Source organism: Oncorhynchus mykiss, chromosome 8 (genome assembly GCF_013265735.2).
Source record: "Oncorhynchus mykiss isolate Arlee chromosome 8, USDA_OmykA_1.1, whole genome shotgun sequence".
Classification (NCBI taxonomy): domain Eukaryota; kingdom Metazoa; phylum Chordata; class Actinopteri; order Salmoniformes; family Salmonidae; genus Oncorhynchus; species Oncorhynchus mykiss.
This window is the reverse complement of record NC_048572.1, coordinates 89,094,791-89,116,382: the sequence shown is the minus strand read 5'-3', so window position 1 is coordinate 89,116,382 and position 21,592 is coordinate 89,094,791. Positions and strand designations below refer to the sequence as shown.

Genomic DNA, 21,592 nt, shown 5'->3' with positions numbered 1-21,592 from the left:
TTTGGGACACACACCCAGCGGGCGAGCGGGCAAAGGAAGGCATTCAATAGAATCATCATGAAAACATGTGGAGAAACACCAGACATCATTTCAGTTAGACAACTTGCAATAATTCTACGACAGGTTACCTTTTTAAAAAAATGTTATAACGAGACGAGGGGAAACCTGGACTAAAAATACAGCCCTAACTAGCAAACAGCATGGTAAACTTGAGCAAGTCACACAATTCTGTATTTCATTGCTTTGTTTACCTTATCTGGAGCTCGCTCTCGAATGGTCACCTACACCTTGATCATCAGCCTCAAAGGATGCCTCTCAGAGTAGTCTCCTTTACGGTAGGGACAAACTTACAGGTTCCTGTTCCTGAATCTAGAACCTACGCTGGCTTCTAGAACCTTCTCTGGCTTCCAACAGCATCTGAGTGAGAGGTGGAAGGAGGCAGGCAGCAGGGTTTTATGAGAACACCATTACAGCACTATGGCAGCATATTCAAGTTCACAGCTTTCAGTCAACACCAATGAGTCAGTTGAACAGCATTGAGCATCATATGCAGGTGTACTTTCATAAACGTTTGTAGACTTACTAATACGTACGCATATATATATATATATATATATATATATATATATATATATATGCACATAGGGCTGGCTTTATGACAGACCGAGTTGCCTGTTTGCAGTTTTATAGTAATGTTAAAGTACAGGGCTCGAGCTCTATGCATCAAAGATCACACTGCAGAGACTTACCAAGTTATGGGTTATAATAATGCCTCATGATAGTTTATCAATAACAACAAAATGACCTCAGAAAATGAGAACTTAAAAACAGCATGTAGAGAGAGAACGCTGTTTTTGTTGTTGCAAAATTGTACTACGATAAGTCAGGTGGGAAAAGCCATCAAACCACATTGCAATTGGCCTAAGAGGGGAAAAAAACGTTGCCGCTCCTTAAACCATACGACTCATGTTGAAACCATGCAGATCATTCATCCCCATCAAATCACAGCACTATCATCAATATACTCTATGAACAAACAAAAAACAGCTGTTGATATCACTACGAATCCTACCTGGACATGACTCATTAATATCAGGAGCACAGCTAGTATTACTACACAGCACAGGTAAGCAGAAATATAAAAATCAGGCAAATTCGAGTATAAAACAGATCCCCATCTGGGTGTAAATATATATCCTGTATATGATAGGTCAGAACACAGCTGTTTTCCTTAGGGTCGCTTACCTGTGTGACCGCAGCAGAACCTAAGGGGATCGAGGTCTGGGATGACAGTGATACGGCAAAGATCACACATGATATTTGCAGCGTTTGCCACTCATTTCAGTTCAAAACAGCCGTATAAGGTTGTGTTTCAGAACAGTACTCAATAGCAATAGAATGGGGAAACGTCCATGGAATAACTGTATCACTTAGAAATCAGAAGCACTTGTAGAACATTCTACTGAATGACAACCCAACATGCTGGAGACATCAATAAACAGCATAGAAACAACTTCAAAATGCTACTATGGGGGGGAGCTAGAACATTTCAGACTGAATCACACCATTACTGCAGTGAAAAAATATGCATCTCTAATAGTAACTAGATTCTAGAGACTTATCAAATGGCATTTCTTTTTCAAATATTGATGAAATAAATTCATAATTGCATCTCTGTTCTGGCTAAGCAATGGCATTTGAAAAAAAAAAAAAAAACGGATTGTTGTTATCTAAAAATCAAGCACGTTAACGATTTCTAACATTCCTAAATTAACCACTGCGCAAAGCATTCTGCATCGCAAGGAACAGAACCTTCAGTTCAGAGTTCCAACAGAACAGAACCGTCAGTTCAGAGTTCCAACAGAACAGAACCTTCAGTTCAGAGTTCCAACAGAACAGAACCGTCAGTTCAGAGTTCCAACAGAACAGAACCTTCAGTTCAGAGTTCCAACAGAACAGAACCGACTGGTATTATGACAGAACACTTTCCTACCTAAAAAAACAGAGCCTAGATTGAACTACAATGCAATATTCAACGTAATCTATGTCCAAATGGTTAAATGGTAATCATTTCTAAATGACAAATCCAAGATACTGTACTTTATCATAACTTTTGATACTTACCCAGTATTTTTTTTTAAGGAAAAAAAAAAAATGCAATTTGACAGAAACAATAAGTTTTGTAATCATCAGTCAAAGAAGTACATTGACAGCCAGAAAATAACTGGGTTTGTTATATATAGTCACAGTAATGTACTTACAGAGTAGGAGGTCAGAGGTCAACCCTGTTGGCTGATGGTACCGTTCAGACCAGCTCAGACCACCCCTCGGCCCTACAGACAACCTACTTTCCTTCCGTTGGGTAAACTAACAGAACAATGCATGGGCAGAGCAAAAATAAAAACACCACTTTTGCATGTCACGTTCTTTTATAGTATCAAAAGGCCAGGAAATGTAAACATTTTAGGGGGGGGGGGGGGGAGAGAAACAAACGTTTGAATGCAATGCAATACAGCAGAACAGAACACGTTAGTTTACCTGTCCTGGAAGAGACACAGGGAGCAGCAAAAACAAACCCATGATAAACTAAAGCAACATGTCGACAGTGAGAGTCACATTTTCTGAGGAACATTTCGGATTAAATTATTTCTCTCTCCATATATATATATACTTGCTTTGCTTACCGCTTGTCTAAGCTTGGCTGTGAAGGAGGAAGTTACTCTTTTATATGAAAACAATGCAGCACACTAACGTTACCTCAACAAAGTCTGCTTCAGGATGTCTCCAATGACAACACCCTATTCCCTATATAGAGCACTACTTTTAAGGGAGCCTCGTGCACTAAACAGGAAATAGGGTACCATTTCATTCTCAACCAGCCAGTCAACACAACAGACAAGATTCGATCAGTTGTTTGACAGAGATGCCACAACAACGAAACACTTCGGGTAATGCATGAGTCCAGATGTATCATAACATTATGCCACTAATACTACATTATGGTATAAGAAACATCCGTCTAGTCCTACAATACAGGCGGAGAGGTAGGGGAAAAAACAAAGACTAATATAACCAAGAGTAAAGACAGGTAAATTATTCTATTCAATAGTGGTCCTAAAACAGAACCTTGGGGAACACTGAAACTGGACCCCCCCCCCCCCAGTCAAAAAAGCAGAGCAAAGGACAAATCTAAAAACATTGTACTAAGTTACCAGGAGCTGTGTAGAGTTGGAGAGAAACTGAACATCGTAAAACAAAATTACAAAAAAAAAGTACACGATTTGAAGTCGAGTTCATATTGTAATAGCTATTACCAACCCAACTTACCAACACAGGAGGTTTCACTTAGTTTTATTGCAAAACACAACAGGCATATGATTTAAAAACGGAGATGATTTTCCATGGTAAACTAGCTAAATAACAGGAGCTCTTGAACCACATAGCATGAAGATACATGGGGGCTGGAATGAACATATAAATTACCTCACTAAAAACCCAAAAACCGTTCATTTACAAGGAGGAGAAGAAAAAAAAATAAGTAGAAAAACCAAAAAGATGAAGTGTTTGTGTCTCCCGGGTAGACTGCTGCCATCACATTATTGTGAAACACTTGAAAACAAACCAACCAAAGGGGGGAAATTAAGATCTTCAAGGCATCTGCACCATCCAACACATTTAACAAAAGGGTTTTTTTGTTTTTCCACAATGTCGCATTTACTTTATGTCCACTTCACATTACTGGCCCTGTGCAGAAGAAATACATAAAAACACAGGCCATGTTAACAGCAGAACCCACGGACGCAGCGTCTCCATACATCACCCTGTTTTAAAATGTTTTTTAAAAAAAAGAGAGGGAAGAGTAAGTAGCTTTAGTTTCTTCTCGCGGGCCACACCGACTCCTCTGCTTCCACCCTAGAACACCTTGAGGAAGGAACGGGGTTAACGACAAAAACAGACGAGCTAGAGACAGGGCTTTATAAAAAAACAACAAACACAGCAAGGGAGTTGAAATGAGGGCTACAGTCACAGCGGTCATTTAAAAAAAAAAAAACAAGACGGACAATACAGGAAACAAAAAAGATAGTGGAGAAGTCGAACAAGGGTGGTGCGAGGAGACAGCGGGAACCGGGGGTAGGACGGTACAAGTCTTACTGGGGGTGTACCTGAGGTGCTTGTGGCTGTGCCCCCATGGCCTGTGGGCTGCCCTGTCCGTAGTAAGCAGCCTGCTGACGGTAGTATTCTGCCCAGGCAGCACTGTAGTCCGGCTGACCGGCTGGCTGACCGGCTGGCTGACCACCTGGTGCTGCTCCCGCCTGAGGGGCCGCTTGACCTGGGGAGGGAGGGACACGGTTAGAAACATGGATGAGACCACATTGACTCGGACAAACAAGGCTTGGCATTGACGCCAGTCTAGTGAATAAACTTAACATGTTGACACCCAACCAGACAAGTGGGAGGGACAACGATGAGTTGAGACACGGGGTGTGAACATTTAAACTATATTGTGATCGTTGAATTATAGAAAAATACAAATCTGGAGACCCTTTGGGCCGCAGAGATATATTTAGTTTTTAAACCCAATTTCCTTCAATTCTACACATCTTGTCACAGGGCTTTATACCGTGTTCTTATGCTATCTGAGTGACTAAACATGCTAACAAAATCAAAAAATGGGGCCCCATGTCATGACTGCAATTTTAGAATCTCCCTGACTAGTTTATATTTTGGTAATAGTTACTATTCCAAATAAAAAATATAAGTTCACAGTGAAAATGTTTAACCGCCCCCTCCATTGTCAATGGTAGATATCTGCTTCAAAACCCTAAAGGCATATCTACAACCACACTGTAAGACCCCACGTTGAAAAACCATGACGGTCTGAGATGGAGAAACGATTGCTCTGCATGTACAAAGCGTCAGATTTCCAACACCATGTGTGGTGTTAACAGGTTGGACAGCTATGAACACGCCGCCCATACAGCGCTGCTAGCAGCCATCACATTGATGAGAAGTGGGACATGAAGACACTGGTGCTGACCACATGGAGTAGAGGCACACAGCAGAGAACCTAAAACAGTAGCCAGGAGTACAGCAGATTGAACTACATCGCCCCCTGGCTGTCATAAGCAGGACCATGTCTGCATTGTGAATTCATTATAGGATTCCTTGATATTGTTTTTATTTTATTTTTTTTAAATGGCCTTACAAGACACCTGCAAATCGGTGTACTACACAAATAAACAATTGATTTGGAGTTGTGCCTGCAGCTACCAAACTGGACCAGGTCGACACGAGATCAGTCAAACGGTTGGCACACTAAAAGAAAGTTTTTTTTTTTTTTTTTTTAGAAACAACTACATTGATACGAATGTGAGAAGGGGAACGAACCCACCACTGGTTCTCTGGGTGGCGGGACAGAAACCCTCTGCTTTGCTCTGGGGCAGCTGTGGCAACAGACACTCTACTAGAGAGAGAGGGCTGAGTAGGGACACAGATGCCCACATCATCTGTGCCTAACTAAACCCGCTACAGGGACAAGTTTAAACTTTGAGTTGGTTTGAGTTGCAGTGGTCTCACCTTGTTTCTTATAGTACTCCTCCCAGGCCTTGGTGTAGTCCTGTGGTTGCTGACTTTGCTGCCCTGGAAATGATAAAACACTTGCTTTAAGTCACAACAGAAAACCCTTCAACTCAAAGAGTCAACATAAAAGCTATGTTCCTTCACGAGCTAGTCACAGCGGTAGTTGTAGCACAATGAGCAGGTAAGAGGTGGACAAGACAACAGTATGGAGGTGCAGAGAAAATAAGCCAGTCTTTAATAAAAACAAAAGGGTATTGTTTATTGTCTGTCATGTGGCTGGATTAAAAGACCAATACAAAAAACCAGTCTAAACAGCATGGGCTTGAAAACCAACCAATCGGTTAACAGCAAACACAAATGGTCACGGCAGCCAGTGAACCACGCCTCAAGACATCGCAATCACAGCCACACCCCCCCCCCCCCCACCCCCCCCAAAAAACGTATCTCTATGTTTTATTTTATTGTTGTTGCCATTTCAGAGACCCATAGCTGTTTCCACTGATCCTCAATTAGTTGGAACAACAAAAAGACTCAGAACTGAAGCTTGGCGAAACACATGTTTATACCCATTTTGTTGTAATATTCCTCCCAGGCCTTGGAGTAATCGGCCTGCCCAGTATGCCCAGGTCCCTTGGGGTCACCTGTTAAAAATGGTACAATATAGTATTGAGAAGCATTCCGAGACTTGACCATAGTTAGTCCTCCACCCCGCTATGGGCGCTCTGCTCTGACACCAGATGACGAGGAAAATCAAAGCTACTCTGTCCATTGAGGTTTTTTTTAAAAAGAAGGCGTCGCCAATGTTTTTAAGCGTTTACAACACGACACAGGCAAGACTGTTAGGCCGGGATTCAAGCTGTAGTACATTGAGCGAAACAAAGTGGAACTGACACTTATGCAGACATCTATAAACCTTTATCCATAAATGAATTCTCTGCTAAAGTCTGGGGAAAGTTCAGTGCAACAGCAGCGTCAGAACGCACTTCGAATGAATCCCGGTCTTAGTCGAGGCGTCTACAGACCATGCAGAGGTTACCTGGGTTGTATTCATTAGTGCACACTAACGGTTTGGCAACAGAAAATAATGTTTCTATTGGACAAATTGAGGTATGTTCCTGCCTGTTTCATTCCAATTGCTTCCGTTTGGTTCATAGTGAATACATCCCAGCAGAGAACCAGAGGCTGTGATGGGGGGGAAGGGGAGCCAGGTTACCTTGCCCGTTGGCCTGTGTGGTGCCAGGGGCTCCGCCGGTGGGCGTCATGGGGGCCTGGGGTTGCTGCTGGTACTGGGAGTAATACGCTGCCCAGGCCGCTGCGTTGGCATCAGCTGCAGCTTTACCTACAACCAACACACACATTAGATACTGTTGATATACCGATACAGGACAAAACATGTCTTCGCTTAGGGCCTTGCAGAACGGAGCCAATAACCTAAACAGATTGAACATTGTCTCAACTACAGTAACAATCTATTTAACCATGCATCCATTTCTCAATAGATTATTATATTGGATGGTGTTATCTTACCAGGATCAGGCTGTCCTTGCTGCCAGTGAGGGAAGCCGTTGCCCCAACCCTGAGGCTGGTAGGGAGCCGGAGGACCACTGAGGAGACGACAAACCATCAAAACGCTGGCTAGTAACAACAAACTATAATACATGTGATAAATGAAAAGCTTCTGTATCAAATCTGAGGTTCTCCCATTTAATTGTATTTCATAAAAGCTAAATATATATATTTTTAAAGTGACTTTTTAGGAGACCCGACCACATTCACATAGAAATCTGAGATCTAGATCTGTGATTCTACTTGAAAGGGAGTCTAAGAAGCGCTAGATCTGTTCTATTTCTATACTTTCCATTCTGAAGTTTAGTTTGTGTCTTGTACTTTCTGATTTTTGTACACCAGCTTCAAACAGCTGAACAATATATTTTGTTTATGAAAAATATATTTTGCAGCTATTTAGATGGTACAATGATTCTCTACACTATACTTGCTTATTTTGACAAACTGACATTTTGACAAACTGAAACTACTTGAGTGTCAGCAACCAGGAAATGGCAGAGAAATTTCTGCACGGTGCAACTTTAATGCACTCATTCAGCCTACTTTGCTTGTGAAATATCATTGCCATCCATTAAGTCTTTTTTTTTTTTTTAAACGTGGTTTCTGCTAAATTAAATGCCTAAGACTAAACCAATAAACAGTTCCCCCCCAGATGTAAATATTGGTGTGGGAGAAATGGCTTTTTAAATATCAGTGAAAAGCTTCAGAAGTCTCCTTACTGTGGTCCTGGCGGTCCCTGGTTGTAGGGGCCGGGGTTGTAGGGGCCCATCTGAGCAGGGTGCCCAGGAGGACCGGGGGGGCCGTGGGGAGACGGACCTCCGTGGGGGCCTGGTGGACCTTGGGGACCACCCATTGGACTGACTGGACCCTGAGGGGGGGGGGGGGGGGCATGGAGTGTAGGGTGTCAAACATACTGGGATACAGAATTAGAAGACATGATAAAGGCAATGGCTGTAGAAAGTTGAGAATGTGTGAAGATAAAGATGAGCAGGCTCACAGTGCTTCTAGTTAAATATAAAAGTGATCCACTAAACTGCTACACTACAATCTAGTGATTGAGATGAGTATCATTTCTACTACAGACAAATAAACACTGAAAACCACTCACCCCGATCTTCTCCTCGACCAGCTGCCGTGCGTAGTCTATCTGTTGATGAGATCCTCGGACGGTGAACATCTTAATGTTGGGGTCGGAGTTGGGGGGAGGATTTCTCTGGAGCTCAATACGCGCCCCAGACTGCTGACTGATGCCCTTGATGGTCTCTCCTCCTGGAACGGGACAGAGGGAGGGAGGGAGGACTGTTCAGACTAAACCGGAGAAAGTCCATTTACAGTAGAGAATGTGTGCGCTTTGGTCCTTCCTCTTGGTCCCTAATGAACATGACCCAGGGCTACTAAATGGAACCAGGCCAGATTCTGATACTTGGTTGCCTAACAGTACTGATATTTTTATATGATAAAGCCGTTCGTTTTAAAATGTGATCTAGTTTCGTTGGTGGAGTTTAAACACTTGATCAGTGTATATATATCAGAGTGTAATTGTTAAGGCCAGCTGTTCTTAGTAAAGACGTTTGTGTTTTTAATGTAATATGTTATTGTTGTACTGTATGTGTGTTTATAGTTTTGTTTAATGTTGTATTAGGGGGAGGGGGGGGGGGGGGGGTTAGGTCAGGTCAGGGTAAGGGAGAAATAGAAGTTTATGGTCCGTATCACTCGTGTCCTGCCTAGCAGTAAAGATGTTTGTTCGGATGTGTAGGGGGAGACAGCCTAGGAGGAAGGGTTGAATATAGGTGCTAGGTGTGATTCTTTGTCTAATGTAGCTGTATTAAACTTGGTTAAGCTTTCATAATGTCCGGTGAGTGTTTTACTCTGAGAATTACAACATAACGTAGACAAGGTTTTATGACTTGGCATTGACCACTGATATGAGGAGTCTTCACTACGGCATTTAGCTGTGTGTGAGGGCTGTACCAAGGGTGCAAACTGGGGGGGAAGAGAAAAATCTGAGTCAAGTCTGAAAATAGACATTTTCTTACAATGAGGTTGTCACAAAACCAACATTTTACCAATGATGTGATCAGGCCAAGAATCACAATACAGAATTAGAGGACCTCTTTGCCGCTGATAATAATATTTGTGGGGGAATGAGGGCAACTATTTAGCAGCTATTGAGCAGCGTTGGCCCCATGATTGGTTTAAATCGCATTCCAGCCAGTGTCTATTCCACAAATTACCACCGGCTAAATCTATGACGTTAAAATGGCTATTTACTCTGTTCCATCTGACTGCGCAATCCACTCATCAGCCCAGCCAGGCAATTTATGAGCTTCTTGTCCACTATAAAAAGCATCTCGACATTCTCATTCCTTTTAGACTACCATGTAGTTTCCAACAGTGGAGATGTGTATAAACCCTGCGGGCGGTCTGTCTGTCCGACATTTGCAACATTGCTTCAAAATCCACAAATTCAATCTCCAGCTGCCCCCAAGAGTGTCAGGTTCTAATACTCAGAGTCAAACACTCAACTTACACTATGAAACCTTAACCAAGTTCTTTCTCCCAGAGAGTCAATCCAGGTGTATCAAGACAAACAAAACATTCACACAAGCACTAACATTTAACCCTTCCTCCTGGGCTGAGTCGTCTCCTACACATCTGTACAAACATTTGATCTTTACTGCTAAGCAGGACATAAACTTTTATTCCTCCCTTAACGTGACCTGACCTCAACCTCCCCTAATCACTAATCCATGGCTCTCTCTCCTTATCAACGCCTGCCACATGTAATCGCTTCCCTGCACTCAACACATTCCAAGCTTCCTATATACCTTCCTTCTACGGATAACCGTTAACTTGTGATGTAAAAACCAGTCTATCACCCCTCAGCAATAGTAAAAAGGCACACGCATGTATGTATATATAAAAGGTCCCACAGTTGACAGTACACGTCAGAGCAAAAACCAAGGAATCGTCCGTAAAGCGCCGAGACAGGATTGTGTCGAGGCCCAGAACTGACGAAGGGGACATCATGCGCTGAGGATGTTTCTCAGCGGTAGGGACCGGGAGACTAGTCAGGATCGAGGGAAAGATGAACAAACCAAAGTAGACAGATCCTCCCCAAATACAGGTTTGGAGAAACTCCCCAAATACAGGTGTGTCAAGCTTGTAGCGTCATACCCAAAAAGACTTGTGGCTGTAATCGCTGCCAAAGGTGCTTCAACAAAGTACTGAGTAAAGGGTCTGAATATTTAAGTAAATCTGATACCTTAAAACCTCTTAAAGGTCGGGTGCATTTTTTCAACTTTTTGATAAAAAGCGTGCAAAATGTCAACGTCCTGTTACTCATGCCAGGAATATAGTATATGCATATGATTAGTATGTGTGGATAGAAAACTCTGTCTCTGTCTCAAATCATGTCTGTGACTATAACAGAACGTGTGTAGCAGGCAAAACCAAGGAAAAACTGTTCACAAAAAACAAAACAAAATATCCCTCCGCCAGTTCCCTGTATTGTCTATGGCAAGGGAAAATAGATAGCGGACAGTTTACAGTTCCTACAGCTTCCACACGATGTCTTGTGAATTGAGTTGAAGTTAATCTTTGGTGAAATGAGGAATAGGCACTTCCTGTCAGAGGGTACACCTTGGGAAGTTATGAAAGAGAAAATCGTCCATGATTTCAAGACTTGCTGCTATTGAATACAGATCGCCCCGTGATCAATTATTAACATTTACAAATACCTAAAGTTGGATTACAAAAGTAGTTTGAAGTGTTTTGGTAAAGTTTATAGGCAACTTTTTTAATTTAAAAAAATGACGTTGCGTTTTGGAAAGCTGTTTTTTTCTGGATCAGACGGACTTCATAAATTGACATTTTGGGTAAACACGGACGGAATTCATCGAACCAAAATAACCAGTTGTGATGTTTATGGGACATATTGGAGTGACAACAAAGAAGCTCAAAGGTAATGAATGTTTTATATTTTATTTCTGCATTTTGTGTAGCGCCGGCTACGCTAATTATTTTGTTTACGTCGCCTTCAGGTATTTCGGGGGGGGGGGGGGGGGGGGGGGGGGTGCACGCTATCAGATAATAGCTTCTCATGCTTTCGCCGAAAAGCATTTTAAAAATCTGACACGTTGGCTAGATTCACAACGAGTGTAGCTTTAATTGAGTACCCTGCATGTGTGTTTTAATGAAAGTTTGAGTTTTATCGAGTACTATTAGCATTTGGCGTTGCGCATTTCCGTTTCATGTTGGCTAGGTGAGACGCTGGCGTCTCAGTGGCTCTAAGAGGTCAAATTTGTTTATTTTTATACATTTGCAAAACAAATTACAAAAAAACGTTGTTTTGCTTTGTCAATATGGGATATTTTGTGTAGATTGAAACAATTTAATCAATTTTAGAATAAGGCTGTAATGTAAAAGTCTGAATACTTTCCAAGCATCTTCCAAACACCGGCTTCTCGGGCATCATCACATCAGTGTGAGGGCCTTCCAGTCAAAAGAAGTGCACTATATAGGGAACAGGGTGTCAATTTGGACGCAAGCCAGTCTAAGTTCACCTACCTTTGCCGATGATGAGTCCAGTCTTCATGGTCGGGACGGTGAAGGTGAACTCCTGCAGTCCTCCTGGAGGACCCATGTTCCAGTTACCACCCCCGTTACCCCCCCTGCCTCTGCCCCTGCCCCCTCCGTTAGGACCGCCCGGCCCCCCCTGCTGGACACTCCTCAGAAGGTCAGAGATTATCTCTGCTGCATGCTGGGACTGTTCAGGAGGACCCACGATCTGGGCTATCCTCTCCGGGGTACTGCCGTCATCTGGAGAGGAAGGGGGAGAGGAGGAGAAGAGAGAACTGGTTAGGGTTGAGGTCAGTGTTTCCCTTAGCTCAGTTGTGTTGCCCGCCCCCTCCGCCTAAAGCAGTTTAGTTTATCAGTTTGAATTGTCCGATAAGGGTTGGCAGTTAAATCCTGGTAAGCGGCAGCGTCCGTATACGCTCCCTCTAGTCAACCACTTAACTTCTTCGATATAGGGGGCGCTCTTAATTTTTGGATTAAAAAAACGTTCCCGTTTTAAACAAGATATTTTGTCGCGAAAAGATGCTCGACTATGCATATAATTGACAGCTTTGGAAAGAAAACTCCAAAACTGCAAATATATTATCTGTGAGTGCCACAGAACTGATGCTACAGGCAAAACCAAGATGACATTTCAAACAGGAAATGCCCCAGATTTTGAAGGCGCTGTGTTCCAATGTCTCCTTATATGGCTGTGATTGTGCAAGGAATGAGCCTACACTTTGTCGTTTCCCCAAGGTGTCTGCAGCATTGTGACGTATTTGTAGGCATATCATTGGAAGATTGACCATAAGAGACTACATTTACCAGGTGCTCGCTTGGTGTCCTCCGTTGCAATTATTGCGTAATCTCCAGCTGCGTGCATTTTTCCATTTGCTTCAGAGGAGAAACCCAACTGCCACGAATGACTTATCATCGAATAGATGTGAAAAACACCTTGTGGATTTATTCTAAACAACGTTTGCCATGTTTCTGTCGATATTATGGAGTTAATTTGGGAAAAAAGTTTGCCGTTGTAATGACTGAATTTTCTTAGCCAAACGTGATGAACAAAACGGAGCGATTTCTCCTACACAAATAATATTTTTGGAAAAACTGAACATTTGCTATCTAACTGAGTCTCCTCATTGAAAACATCCAAAGTTATTCAAAAGGTAAATGATTTTATTTGTTTTTGTGAAAATGTTGCCTGCTGAATGCTAGGCATAATGCTATGCTAGCTAACAATACTCTTACACAAATGCTTGTGTAGCTATGGTTGAAAAGCATATTTTGAAAATTTGAGATGACAGTGTTGTTAACAAAAGGCTAAGCTTGTGAGCCAATATATTTATTTCATTTGCGATTTTCATGAATAGTTAACGTTGCGTTATGCTAATGAGCTTGAGGCTATGATTACGCTCTCGGATACGGGATTGCTCAACGCTAGAGGTTAATAACCACGAAGCGTATTGAGACTGGGTCTGTTTTTATAAAAGCAGCAGTGAAACAGGTGACGTGGTTATGGGGAGAGGTCAGGTTATAGGTGGCGTGGCCACGGGGAGAGGTCAGGTCATAGGTGGCGTGGCCATGGGGAGGGGTCAGGTCAAAAGGGGCGTGGCCATGGGGAGGGGTCAGGTCATAGGTGGCGTGGCCATGGGGAGGGGTCAGGTCATAGGTGGTGTGGCCATGGGGAGAGGTCAGGTCAAGAGGTGGCGTGGCCATGGGGAGAGGTCAGGTCAAGAGGTGGCGTGGCCATGGGGAGAGGTCAGGTCAAGAGGTGGCGTGGCCATGGGGAGAGTTCAGGTCATAGGTGGCGTGGCCATGGGGAGGGGTCAGGTCATAGGTGGTGTGGCCATGGGGAGAGGTCAGGTCAAGAGGTGGCGTGGCCATGGGGATAGGTCAGGTCAAGAGGTGGCGTGGCCATGGGGAGAGGTCAGGTCAAGAGGTGGCGTGGCCATGGGGAGAGGTCAGGTCATAGGTGGCGTGGCCATGGGGAGGGGTCAGGTCAAAAGGGGCGTGGCCATGGGGACAGGTGGTGTGGCCATGGGGAGAGGTCAGGTCAAAAGGGGCGAAGCCATGGGGAGAGGTCAGGTCATAGGTGGCGTGGCCATGGGGAGGGGTCAGGTCAAAAGGGGCGAAGCCATGGGGAGAGGTCAGGTCACAGTAACTATAGACATATCTGACAATTTCCTTCCTCATCCCTGGACAATCAAGTGAAAGTCATCACTAACAGTCTGCATTCAGGTAACAGACTAGTTGCATCCCAAAATGGGCCCCATAGGTTCTGGTCCAAAGTAGTGCACTATATAGGGAACAGGGTGCCATTTGAGACATGCATTTTATCAGTGAGGTCTCACCTGGTTTGAACTGGATCCTGACTCCTGTGTCGCTCTGGATCTTCTTGATCATCTCGCCGTTTCTCCCGATCACGATTCCTACCGCAAACCTGGGGACAGGAACCTGAGGAGGGAGGACACAGGCCAGGTTAGAGGTCAACTCAAACCTGGGGACAGGAACCTGAGGGAGGGAAGACGCACATTAGACAAAGCATGCCATTACATAGTCTACTGTAGGCTGGGGCGGTATACTGTATATACCCAGTACCGGGGTATATGGAAAAAGCCACCTTTATTTCAATACAGTCGAAAAAAATTCTTAGAAGTTATTTTTGAAGTAAATGCCTGCAGTGAACTTGTGGCAATACGTTAGGAGATAACATTGCATTCTTCATTTCACCAGTCTCATTATGTAGCTTACGGTGGTAGTTCCTTGTCACGTGGTGTTTGTTTACAAACACACGACGAGAAACCAGAGCATTGTGAAACACTCACCGTTGTTCAACAAGAGCCATGTGATCTAAATACAGTATGGAAATCACAACTAAAACGTTTGCCAGCTAGATATCATAACTATTAAGGTACCTGTCTAAAATATTCGAAATGCTCTTACCACGGAACCAAAGCCGGCTGCGTGCACCATCATGCATATATTTATTTTCTCCCCCCCACACCAAACGTGATCACGACACGCAGGTTAAAATATCAAAACAAACTCTGAACTAATGATATTAAATTTGGGGACAGGTCGAGAAGCATTAAACACGCATGGCAATTTAGCTAGTTAGCTCTCACTTGCTAGCTAACGTTAATTTGTCCTATTTAGTTAGCTTGCTGTTGCTAGCTAATTTGTCCTGGGATATAAAACATTGAGTTGTTATTTTACCTGAAATGCACAAGGTCCTCTACTCCGACAATTAATCCACACATAAAATAACCAAATCTTTTGTCATCTCACCTCCTTCCAGGCCATTTCATCGTTTAACTTATATGGTGATTGGCATGTAAACTTTCATAGTATTACCACGACAACCGGCAACAGTTCGTCACTCAATCACCCACGTGGGTATAACCAATGAGGAGATGGTACGTGGGTACCTGCTTCTATAAACCAATGAGGTGATGGGAGAGGCAGGACTCGCAGTGCGATCTGCATCAGAAATAGAAGTGACTTCTATTTTAGCCCTTGGCAACGCAGAGCAGTGTGGGTGCAATAACTGAAATGAACATAAGATTCCTACATTTATTTTGCAATGCTCTCGCTCGCTCACGAGCGGTGTAGTCAGGGTATGAGTTTGGTTTTCTACTTTAGTAGATAGTTAGCCATCTTGGTAAGTGGTTAGCTTCTTCAAAAATCAGACATGTGCTTCGTACCGGCAGAGAAGGCCCTCCTCGATTAAAAGCCTTCCAACAAACTGTGGCGTTTTTGAGTTAGAAACTACACAACATGTTCGCAAAGTATTTAGTTAGTGTTCTCCATGAGGATTACTTAGTACTTGTTAGCTGCGTCGTAGCCGGCCGCAACCGGGAGACCCAAGGAGGCGTCGCAAAATTGGTACCAGTGTCATCCTGGAGGGCTATCATCAGATAATAGCTTCTTAATGCTCTCGCCGAAAAGCTTTTTAAAATCTGACATGTTGGCTGGATTCATAACGAGTGTAGCTTTAATTGAGTATTTTTCTTACATGTGTGATTTAATGAATGTTTTATATCATTATTTGAATTTGCCGCGCTGCATTTTCCCAGTTTTTCTCCCCCCCAAGTCCAGGTAAATACCATAAGAAGTTAAAGCACAGGGCCGTTTTAATCCTGTAGATACGACAAAGCACCGTGACCCCTGAGAAAACCAAGTCTGACATTGTCAACCCGCCAAGTCTACCATTAACTCTGGATTCCTTGTGATTCCATGACAGTGTAATATGAGTGTTACTGTTGACTTACATCCAGGCCCTCACCTCCTCCGCCGCCACCCATCCTGGAGCCGTACTCTCCTCTCTGCTCCCTGAAGCCCTGCTCTCTGATCAGCTCCATCACCATGTCTTTGGCTTGCTGAAGGACCCGACAATCAACCGGGTAAAACACAGGAGGAGAAAGTCAAGGAAATTACCCCAAAAATATTATCATGGGCAAATAAGCATGCAACTTTAGTTATGAGTAGTTTGCCATTTCTTTCAGAGTGACTCATTTCCCTTCCAACATTTCAGTTGAACTTCAGGGAGTGAGAATCCATTTACCTGGACTTTAAAAGGTTCCCCAGAGATGCGTAGAGGTTTGTCCGCTCCTGTGTTCTGAGGCCCTTCCTGGATCATCACCATCTTGACCCCGGCCCTCTCCTGCAGCTGTTTGATGGTCTCTCCTCCCTTCCCGATGACCAGGCCAGCCTTGGAGGCAGGGACCAGCATCTCCTGGACAGACATACCGGGGCCACCGGCGTCGTTGTGGTGGAAGGCTGGAGTAGGACGACCCTTATCAACGATCTCCGTCAGCAGCCTCTTGGCAGCTCTGGTTGGGGACAGCAACATGGTTACCATTAGCTAAGAGCATGGACAGTTGTGGCCCACGAAAAAAAAAAGACACATAGGTAGCCTCTTGGTAGTTCTGGAAACACACACCAGGGACAAAGACAGTCAGCTATGGTCTCTGAGGGCCACACCTATGATAATGGAACTAATCTACTAACTAATGTAATGTTGTACTGGCTTTTTTTTTTGTCACCAGAGAATGTGGGTAAGAAAACGGGGGGGGGGGGTGAAGCTAAGAGAGGGCAGAGAGAAGGGACGACAGGAGCTGAATACTTACTGTATTGAGTCTGGAGATCCTGTCAGTGTGACTGACCTATCAGGCATTCCTCCACTGTCTGGGATACAGAGAAATGAAGAAGTGTTTCAGAGGAGAGAAAGCATGCAGAACTCTCCATCAAACAGTATGAGGAAATCACGGTCATAACATCGGGAAATCTTACCGGGGGCGATCTGGATTTTGCATCCCGACTCTTGCTGCATGCGGGATATCTGTTCTCCTCCTCTTCCAATAACTTGGGTACAAAAGATTTGGCAATCAACCCCCAGAATCCATCTGCATGTTGTGTGTGTACACTTACTGAATCCAACCATTCCTTCAGGGATGGTATGTGTGTGTGTGTGTGTGTGTTTGTGTACACTTACTGAATCCAACCATCCCGTCAGGAACCTTGAACTCCTCTGATGACGACCGTGGTCCACCACCTCCCATTCCTCCCATTCCCATCGCTGCTGAGAACGCTGCCAGAAAGGAAACCAAAGATATTGAGATAGAAGTAATCTAATCGATCAAATCTGAGTTATCCCCCATGGCAAGTAAAAGGGAGTATAAAATGGGGCCCTGTCTAGGTGCACCATAGTCCGTTTCCCAAACGCACCCCTTAGATTGGTCCAAAGCAGTACACTGACCCCCATAAACCCAGGTCCAAAGCAGTACACTGACCCCCATAAACCCAGGTCCAAAGCAGTACACTGACCCCCATAAACCCAGGGAACAGGGTGCCTTTTGGGACTCAGCCATAAACCCATATGGACCCGTGGCTATTTCTAGACAGAAGGGCCTATCCTATACATTTCCTTTAACAGCCAGCGAGCAACAGGTACTCACGGTCATTCGGTGCCACCTTCTTGGTCTCTGGTTGGTCTGTAAGGAGAAGAGGAGACAGGGGTTACTGGACTTGCCGAGGGTCCCCAGAACTGGGGCTGAGAGCAGGGCTACAACCGTCCTACTTCGAGTGAGAAAAATGGCCATTTGACATTACATCTAATGCCCGTGCAGCATGGCGCACACACAGACATAGAATTTTCTAGAAACACAAGGCGGCCCAACTAATGTATATAAAATAGTAAAAAGGTTAGTGGTTTATTATAACTTACAATCCGCCTGCTAAATGCAACACTATCAAACCATGGAACTGAACAGACTGAGCATATCTGACTATACATGATACAGAACAGGTGATTCTCTCACCCAAAGTCATTTATTACTAAAAAACGAAGTCAAGCATTTTATGCCAAGTCTATAAACAGCATTGAACAATACTTTTTATTTTTAATCACCCCCCAAAAAAAGTGAGGATATAATTTCTAAAACATGCCAAAAACCACACACTAACTTGGCTACATAAATATAATATATCATACAATTGATCACCCATGCCATTTCACACCATAACATAATGCCTTCTCTAGATCATACTAAAACATGTGTGTGGTTTATAAAAATAAACAAAAACTGGTTGGCCTAAGTGCCTAATGGTTATTTATCAAAAGAGACCATGCCTGAGAAAGGAGAGTTCATCCCTTCCCGGTGGGTTCTACTGTTTAGACTGGTCCAACAGTCATCTACAGAGTGAATAAACAGAACGGGAACAGTAATACACAACACTGGCAACACCTGGGTTTCTCCATACAATGCAGGCCTATGCCATTAACCAGATGCTTGTTTTATTTTTAACTTGTATTATTTATCCAGATTAGTCTCATTGAAATAGTCTATTTTTCAAAAGACCTGGTTTCCTTAAGAGTAGGGCATTTTTTTGTTTCTGTAAATGGGTGACCCCACCCCAAAACACACACACACACCGTTTCAGCTGTGATTACAAGAGGCTAAACTGATAACAGAAGCCTGTTTAAGATCTGCGTTATACACACTGGATAAACAACGTTTTGTTTTGACACTGGACAGTAGTTGTATCTCGTTCTATAGCTACACCATAGCTAGGTGCTAAGACTGGATTCTCAATGCATGCCTGGGAAAGCATAAATGTCAAGACAATTAACATATTGCAAGCAAATTAAAACAGAACACACACGTCTATTTTTCTGCTCTCTTGCCAACTCCATATGGATTTGTCTTATCTGTAATTACATGCTTGTCTAGACAATGAACTACGTCAAAAATAATAAAAATAGCTCTGAGACCAGGCGTGGGGATCAGAAAGGCAAGTCCAATCTAGAACAGTACAGGCAAACGATGGAGCAGCGAAGATACGGAGGTATGAAATGAGTGTGCCGTACTCACCGGCGTCTTCTAGGGGTCGCTTCTGGCCTCCGTAGCCAAACTCATTACCCGAGGGCGCTGCGGGAACGCCGTCACCACCAATCTTAGCGGCGATCTGGAAAACCAAAACAAACACTCGATCTAAACTTGGCTTCACGACAACACAACAACTTCCGTAACTAGCTCGTTTCCAATGGAGTTATGTTAGCTAGCATGTGGCTAGGTTAACTTCTTATGGCTGCAGGGGCAGTATTGAGTAGCTTGAATGAAAGATGCCCAGACTAAACGGCCTGCTCCTCAGTCCCAGTTGTGGGTAGAAAACACTCTGAAGTTTTTAAAACTGATTGAATGATGTCTGAGTATAACACACTAAACATGCGCAAATTCCCATAGGAACACGGCCCTTTTAAATGTGTAGGGCTCGTGTGATTTACAGGAATGATACACATAGGAGAAAGCTAGAGTCTACCTATCCATTGATGTAAATATAGATTTTATTTAACTAGGCAAGTCAGTTAAGAACAAATTATTATTTACAATGACTACCTAGGAACAGTGGGTTAACTGCCTTGTCAGCTCGGGGATTCGATCTAGCAACCTTCTGGTTACTGGCCCAACGCGCTTAACACAACTAGGCTACCTGCCACCCCATATATCCCCCATCAAGGGTTGTAAAATAAAAAATAAAAAATTATTGGTAGCACCGGTAGTCCAAAATGTTAGAATCGCCACGTAAAACTTAGGAGCACCAGGGAAAGAAAGTTATTGATTGAGATTTGGCCTGTATTGGGCCTATATTCTTGCTACTTTTGAAGCACACGTTGTCCAATAGAAACTAATATGTAACACAGTAAAATACATTATAAAAAGGTAAAATTTTGATTCCACTTTAGGAATATTAGGATTCTACATTGTGAAATCACAAGCTTCCTTTTGAGATGCATAACATTGAAAATTGTACACTGTCCAGGTTTATGGCGACAACATTCAAGAGATCAGTCACTCATTCGGTGCTGTCCTGAAGATGCTCTCTTTTATTTTCTTCCTGTGCCCCTAAATGTTTGCATAATACTGGTAAAGTTACCCGGTTTTTAGCTAGCTTGCCAATAAAAATGACCGAATAAAGGGTAAACAAATTATTAACGTGGAGTTTATGAAAGTGAAATGCGATCCGCTATAGATGTTTCTCTGGAAATATGGGTCATGTCTTTTGACCAGATGACATGTCTTCGTTGATGTAAAGGTGCGACAACGACGCTAACGAGTCTGCACTCACTTGCTCCTCTAAGGCACGTGCTAAAAAAACAGTTCACCAATGTCCTATGATTACTACAATTATCTGATGTTTTTTTTCTTATTTTTTCCCCATGCCTCCAAAAATTGAACTACTTGCCACTCAACAAAATGTTTGGTCTTATATCAGCCCTGTCCGATTCACAGTTCGTCAACTAGATAGATCACATGACATCTCTTGGTCACTTGAAACCAGTTGTGTTTGGGTAGTGAGTCACTGTACCAAAATGGCAGAACAGATTTGCATGTCCAAAATCTTAGAATGACCCTAGCAATCAGGCATTTTAAACCATTTTTTTGTGAGTTAAAGCATGACAAATTGAACACTATGTATTAAGGTATCATGGTAAAAAAAATAGTAGTGAATGACCAACATTTCACTCCGACGTCGCTTCAGCTCAAAAACAATCGCCATGATCCCTATAATATTTTTGTTTAGAGTAACGTTAGACTGATCACATGACCATTATTAGTACTGATTGTGATCACTAGGACATTGCCCACTATGTGGCACCGCCGATCAACATAATAAACATAATAGTTGCTCATTTCAAATGTAAAAAATGTCGCAGCAACCATTGTCAGGCAATATTTCATTGTTTTTTTAAATAATAAACAAGCTCGTGTACCATGGCCTCACCTACCTCCACAGCATCAACGCAACAGTATTTCTGCACGATGGGGGCTTCGAAAATGTCACATATAGTAACCGTAACTAACGTTAGATGTGTGACGTTCTCTTGGTTATCGTTTTATTAGCTACTTATTGAAACCGCAATCAACTTAATCAAAACTGTACTTCATCAATTCACCGATGAAATGAAACATATCGCTAAATGACCTAGCAATACCCGCCTCATTAGCTGACTAGCTAGCTAGGTTATACATTCCTTTGTTGGGACAGCCAACTCGAAGCCTTCACGGAAGGCCGCAAATTGGAAACATCCTGAGGTTTGGGTTAGATTTAGTTCCATTTAGCTCGACTATCAATTTCGACGCCCTGTGTGCTATATTATATTATTTATCTTACCTGTCTAGCTCGCTGAAGTGCGTCTTTAAAAGCGTCGTTCATTCCGGCGCCATTTCCCGACGGCGGAGCCACGTTCGAGTAGTCAGCCATATCTGTTGTAACACTTGTCTTCTCAAGCCCGGAGAGAGAAGATGGCCGTTCTCGTTGAAAAAATAGTCTCGCGTTGTGACACAGCAGAAAAGGGCCACACAAATCTCGCGAGTCC

At 43.3% G+C, this 21,592-nt stretch overlaps 1 protein-coding gene across 4 annotated transcripts; it reads right to left on the bottom strand.

Moving 5' to 3' along the window:
- Positions 1-3,333: 3,333 nt before the first annotated feature.
- Positions 3,334-21,547, bottom strand: fubp1 (far upstream element (FUSE) binding protein 1). 4 transcript variants are annotated; one of them, XM_036986711.1, is made up of 19 exons: positions 21,388-21,547; positions 19,086-19,179; positions 18,344-18,406; positions 17,670-17,705; positions 17,207-17,302; positions 17,005-17,076; positions 16,842-16,899; positions 16,277-16,544; positions 15,984-16,091; positions 14,064-14,166; positions 11,716-11,967; positions 8,255-8,415; positions 7,866-8,014; positions 7,108-7,184; positions 6,794-6,919; positions 6,147-6,221; positions 5,578-5,640; positions 4,164-4,330; positions 3,334-3,744 (listed from the first exon to the last, which is right to left on the bottom strand). In XM_036986711.1, exons 1-19 carry the CDS (start codon positions 21,475-21,477, stop codon positions 3,736-3,738), a joined length of 2,067 nt encoding a protein of 688 aa, XP_036842606.1. In that variant the 5' UTR covers positions 21,478-21,547; the 3' UTR covers positions 3,334-3,735. The 4 variants fall into 4 exon arrangements, with proteins under 4 accessions (XP_036842606.1, XP_036842608.1, XP_036842607.1 ...); XM_036986713.1 differs by lacking the exon at positions 6,147-6,221; XM_036986712.1 differs by lacking the exon at positions 18,344-18,406.
- Between the last annotated feature and the right edge of the window lie 45 nt (positions 21,548-21,592).

Excerpts from the sequence above, each read along its gene's own strand:
- fubp1 (XM_036986711.1), bottom strand. The coding sequence starts at position 21,477 with ATGGCTGACTACTCGAACGTGGCTCCGCCGTCGGGAAATGGCGCCGGA. Across the intron at positions 11,968-14,063 it reads CAGGATCCAGTTCAAACCAG|ATGACGGCAGTACCCCGGAG; the intron begins GTGAGACCTCAC and ends CTTCCTCTCCAG. Across the intron at positions 4,331-5,577 it reads GGAGTACTATAAGAAACAAG|GTCAAGCGGCCCCTCAGGCG; the intron begins GTGAGACCACTG and ends CTCCCTCCCCAG.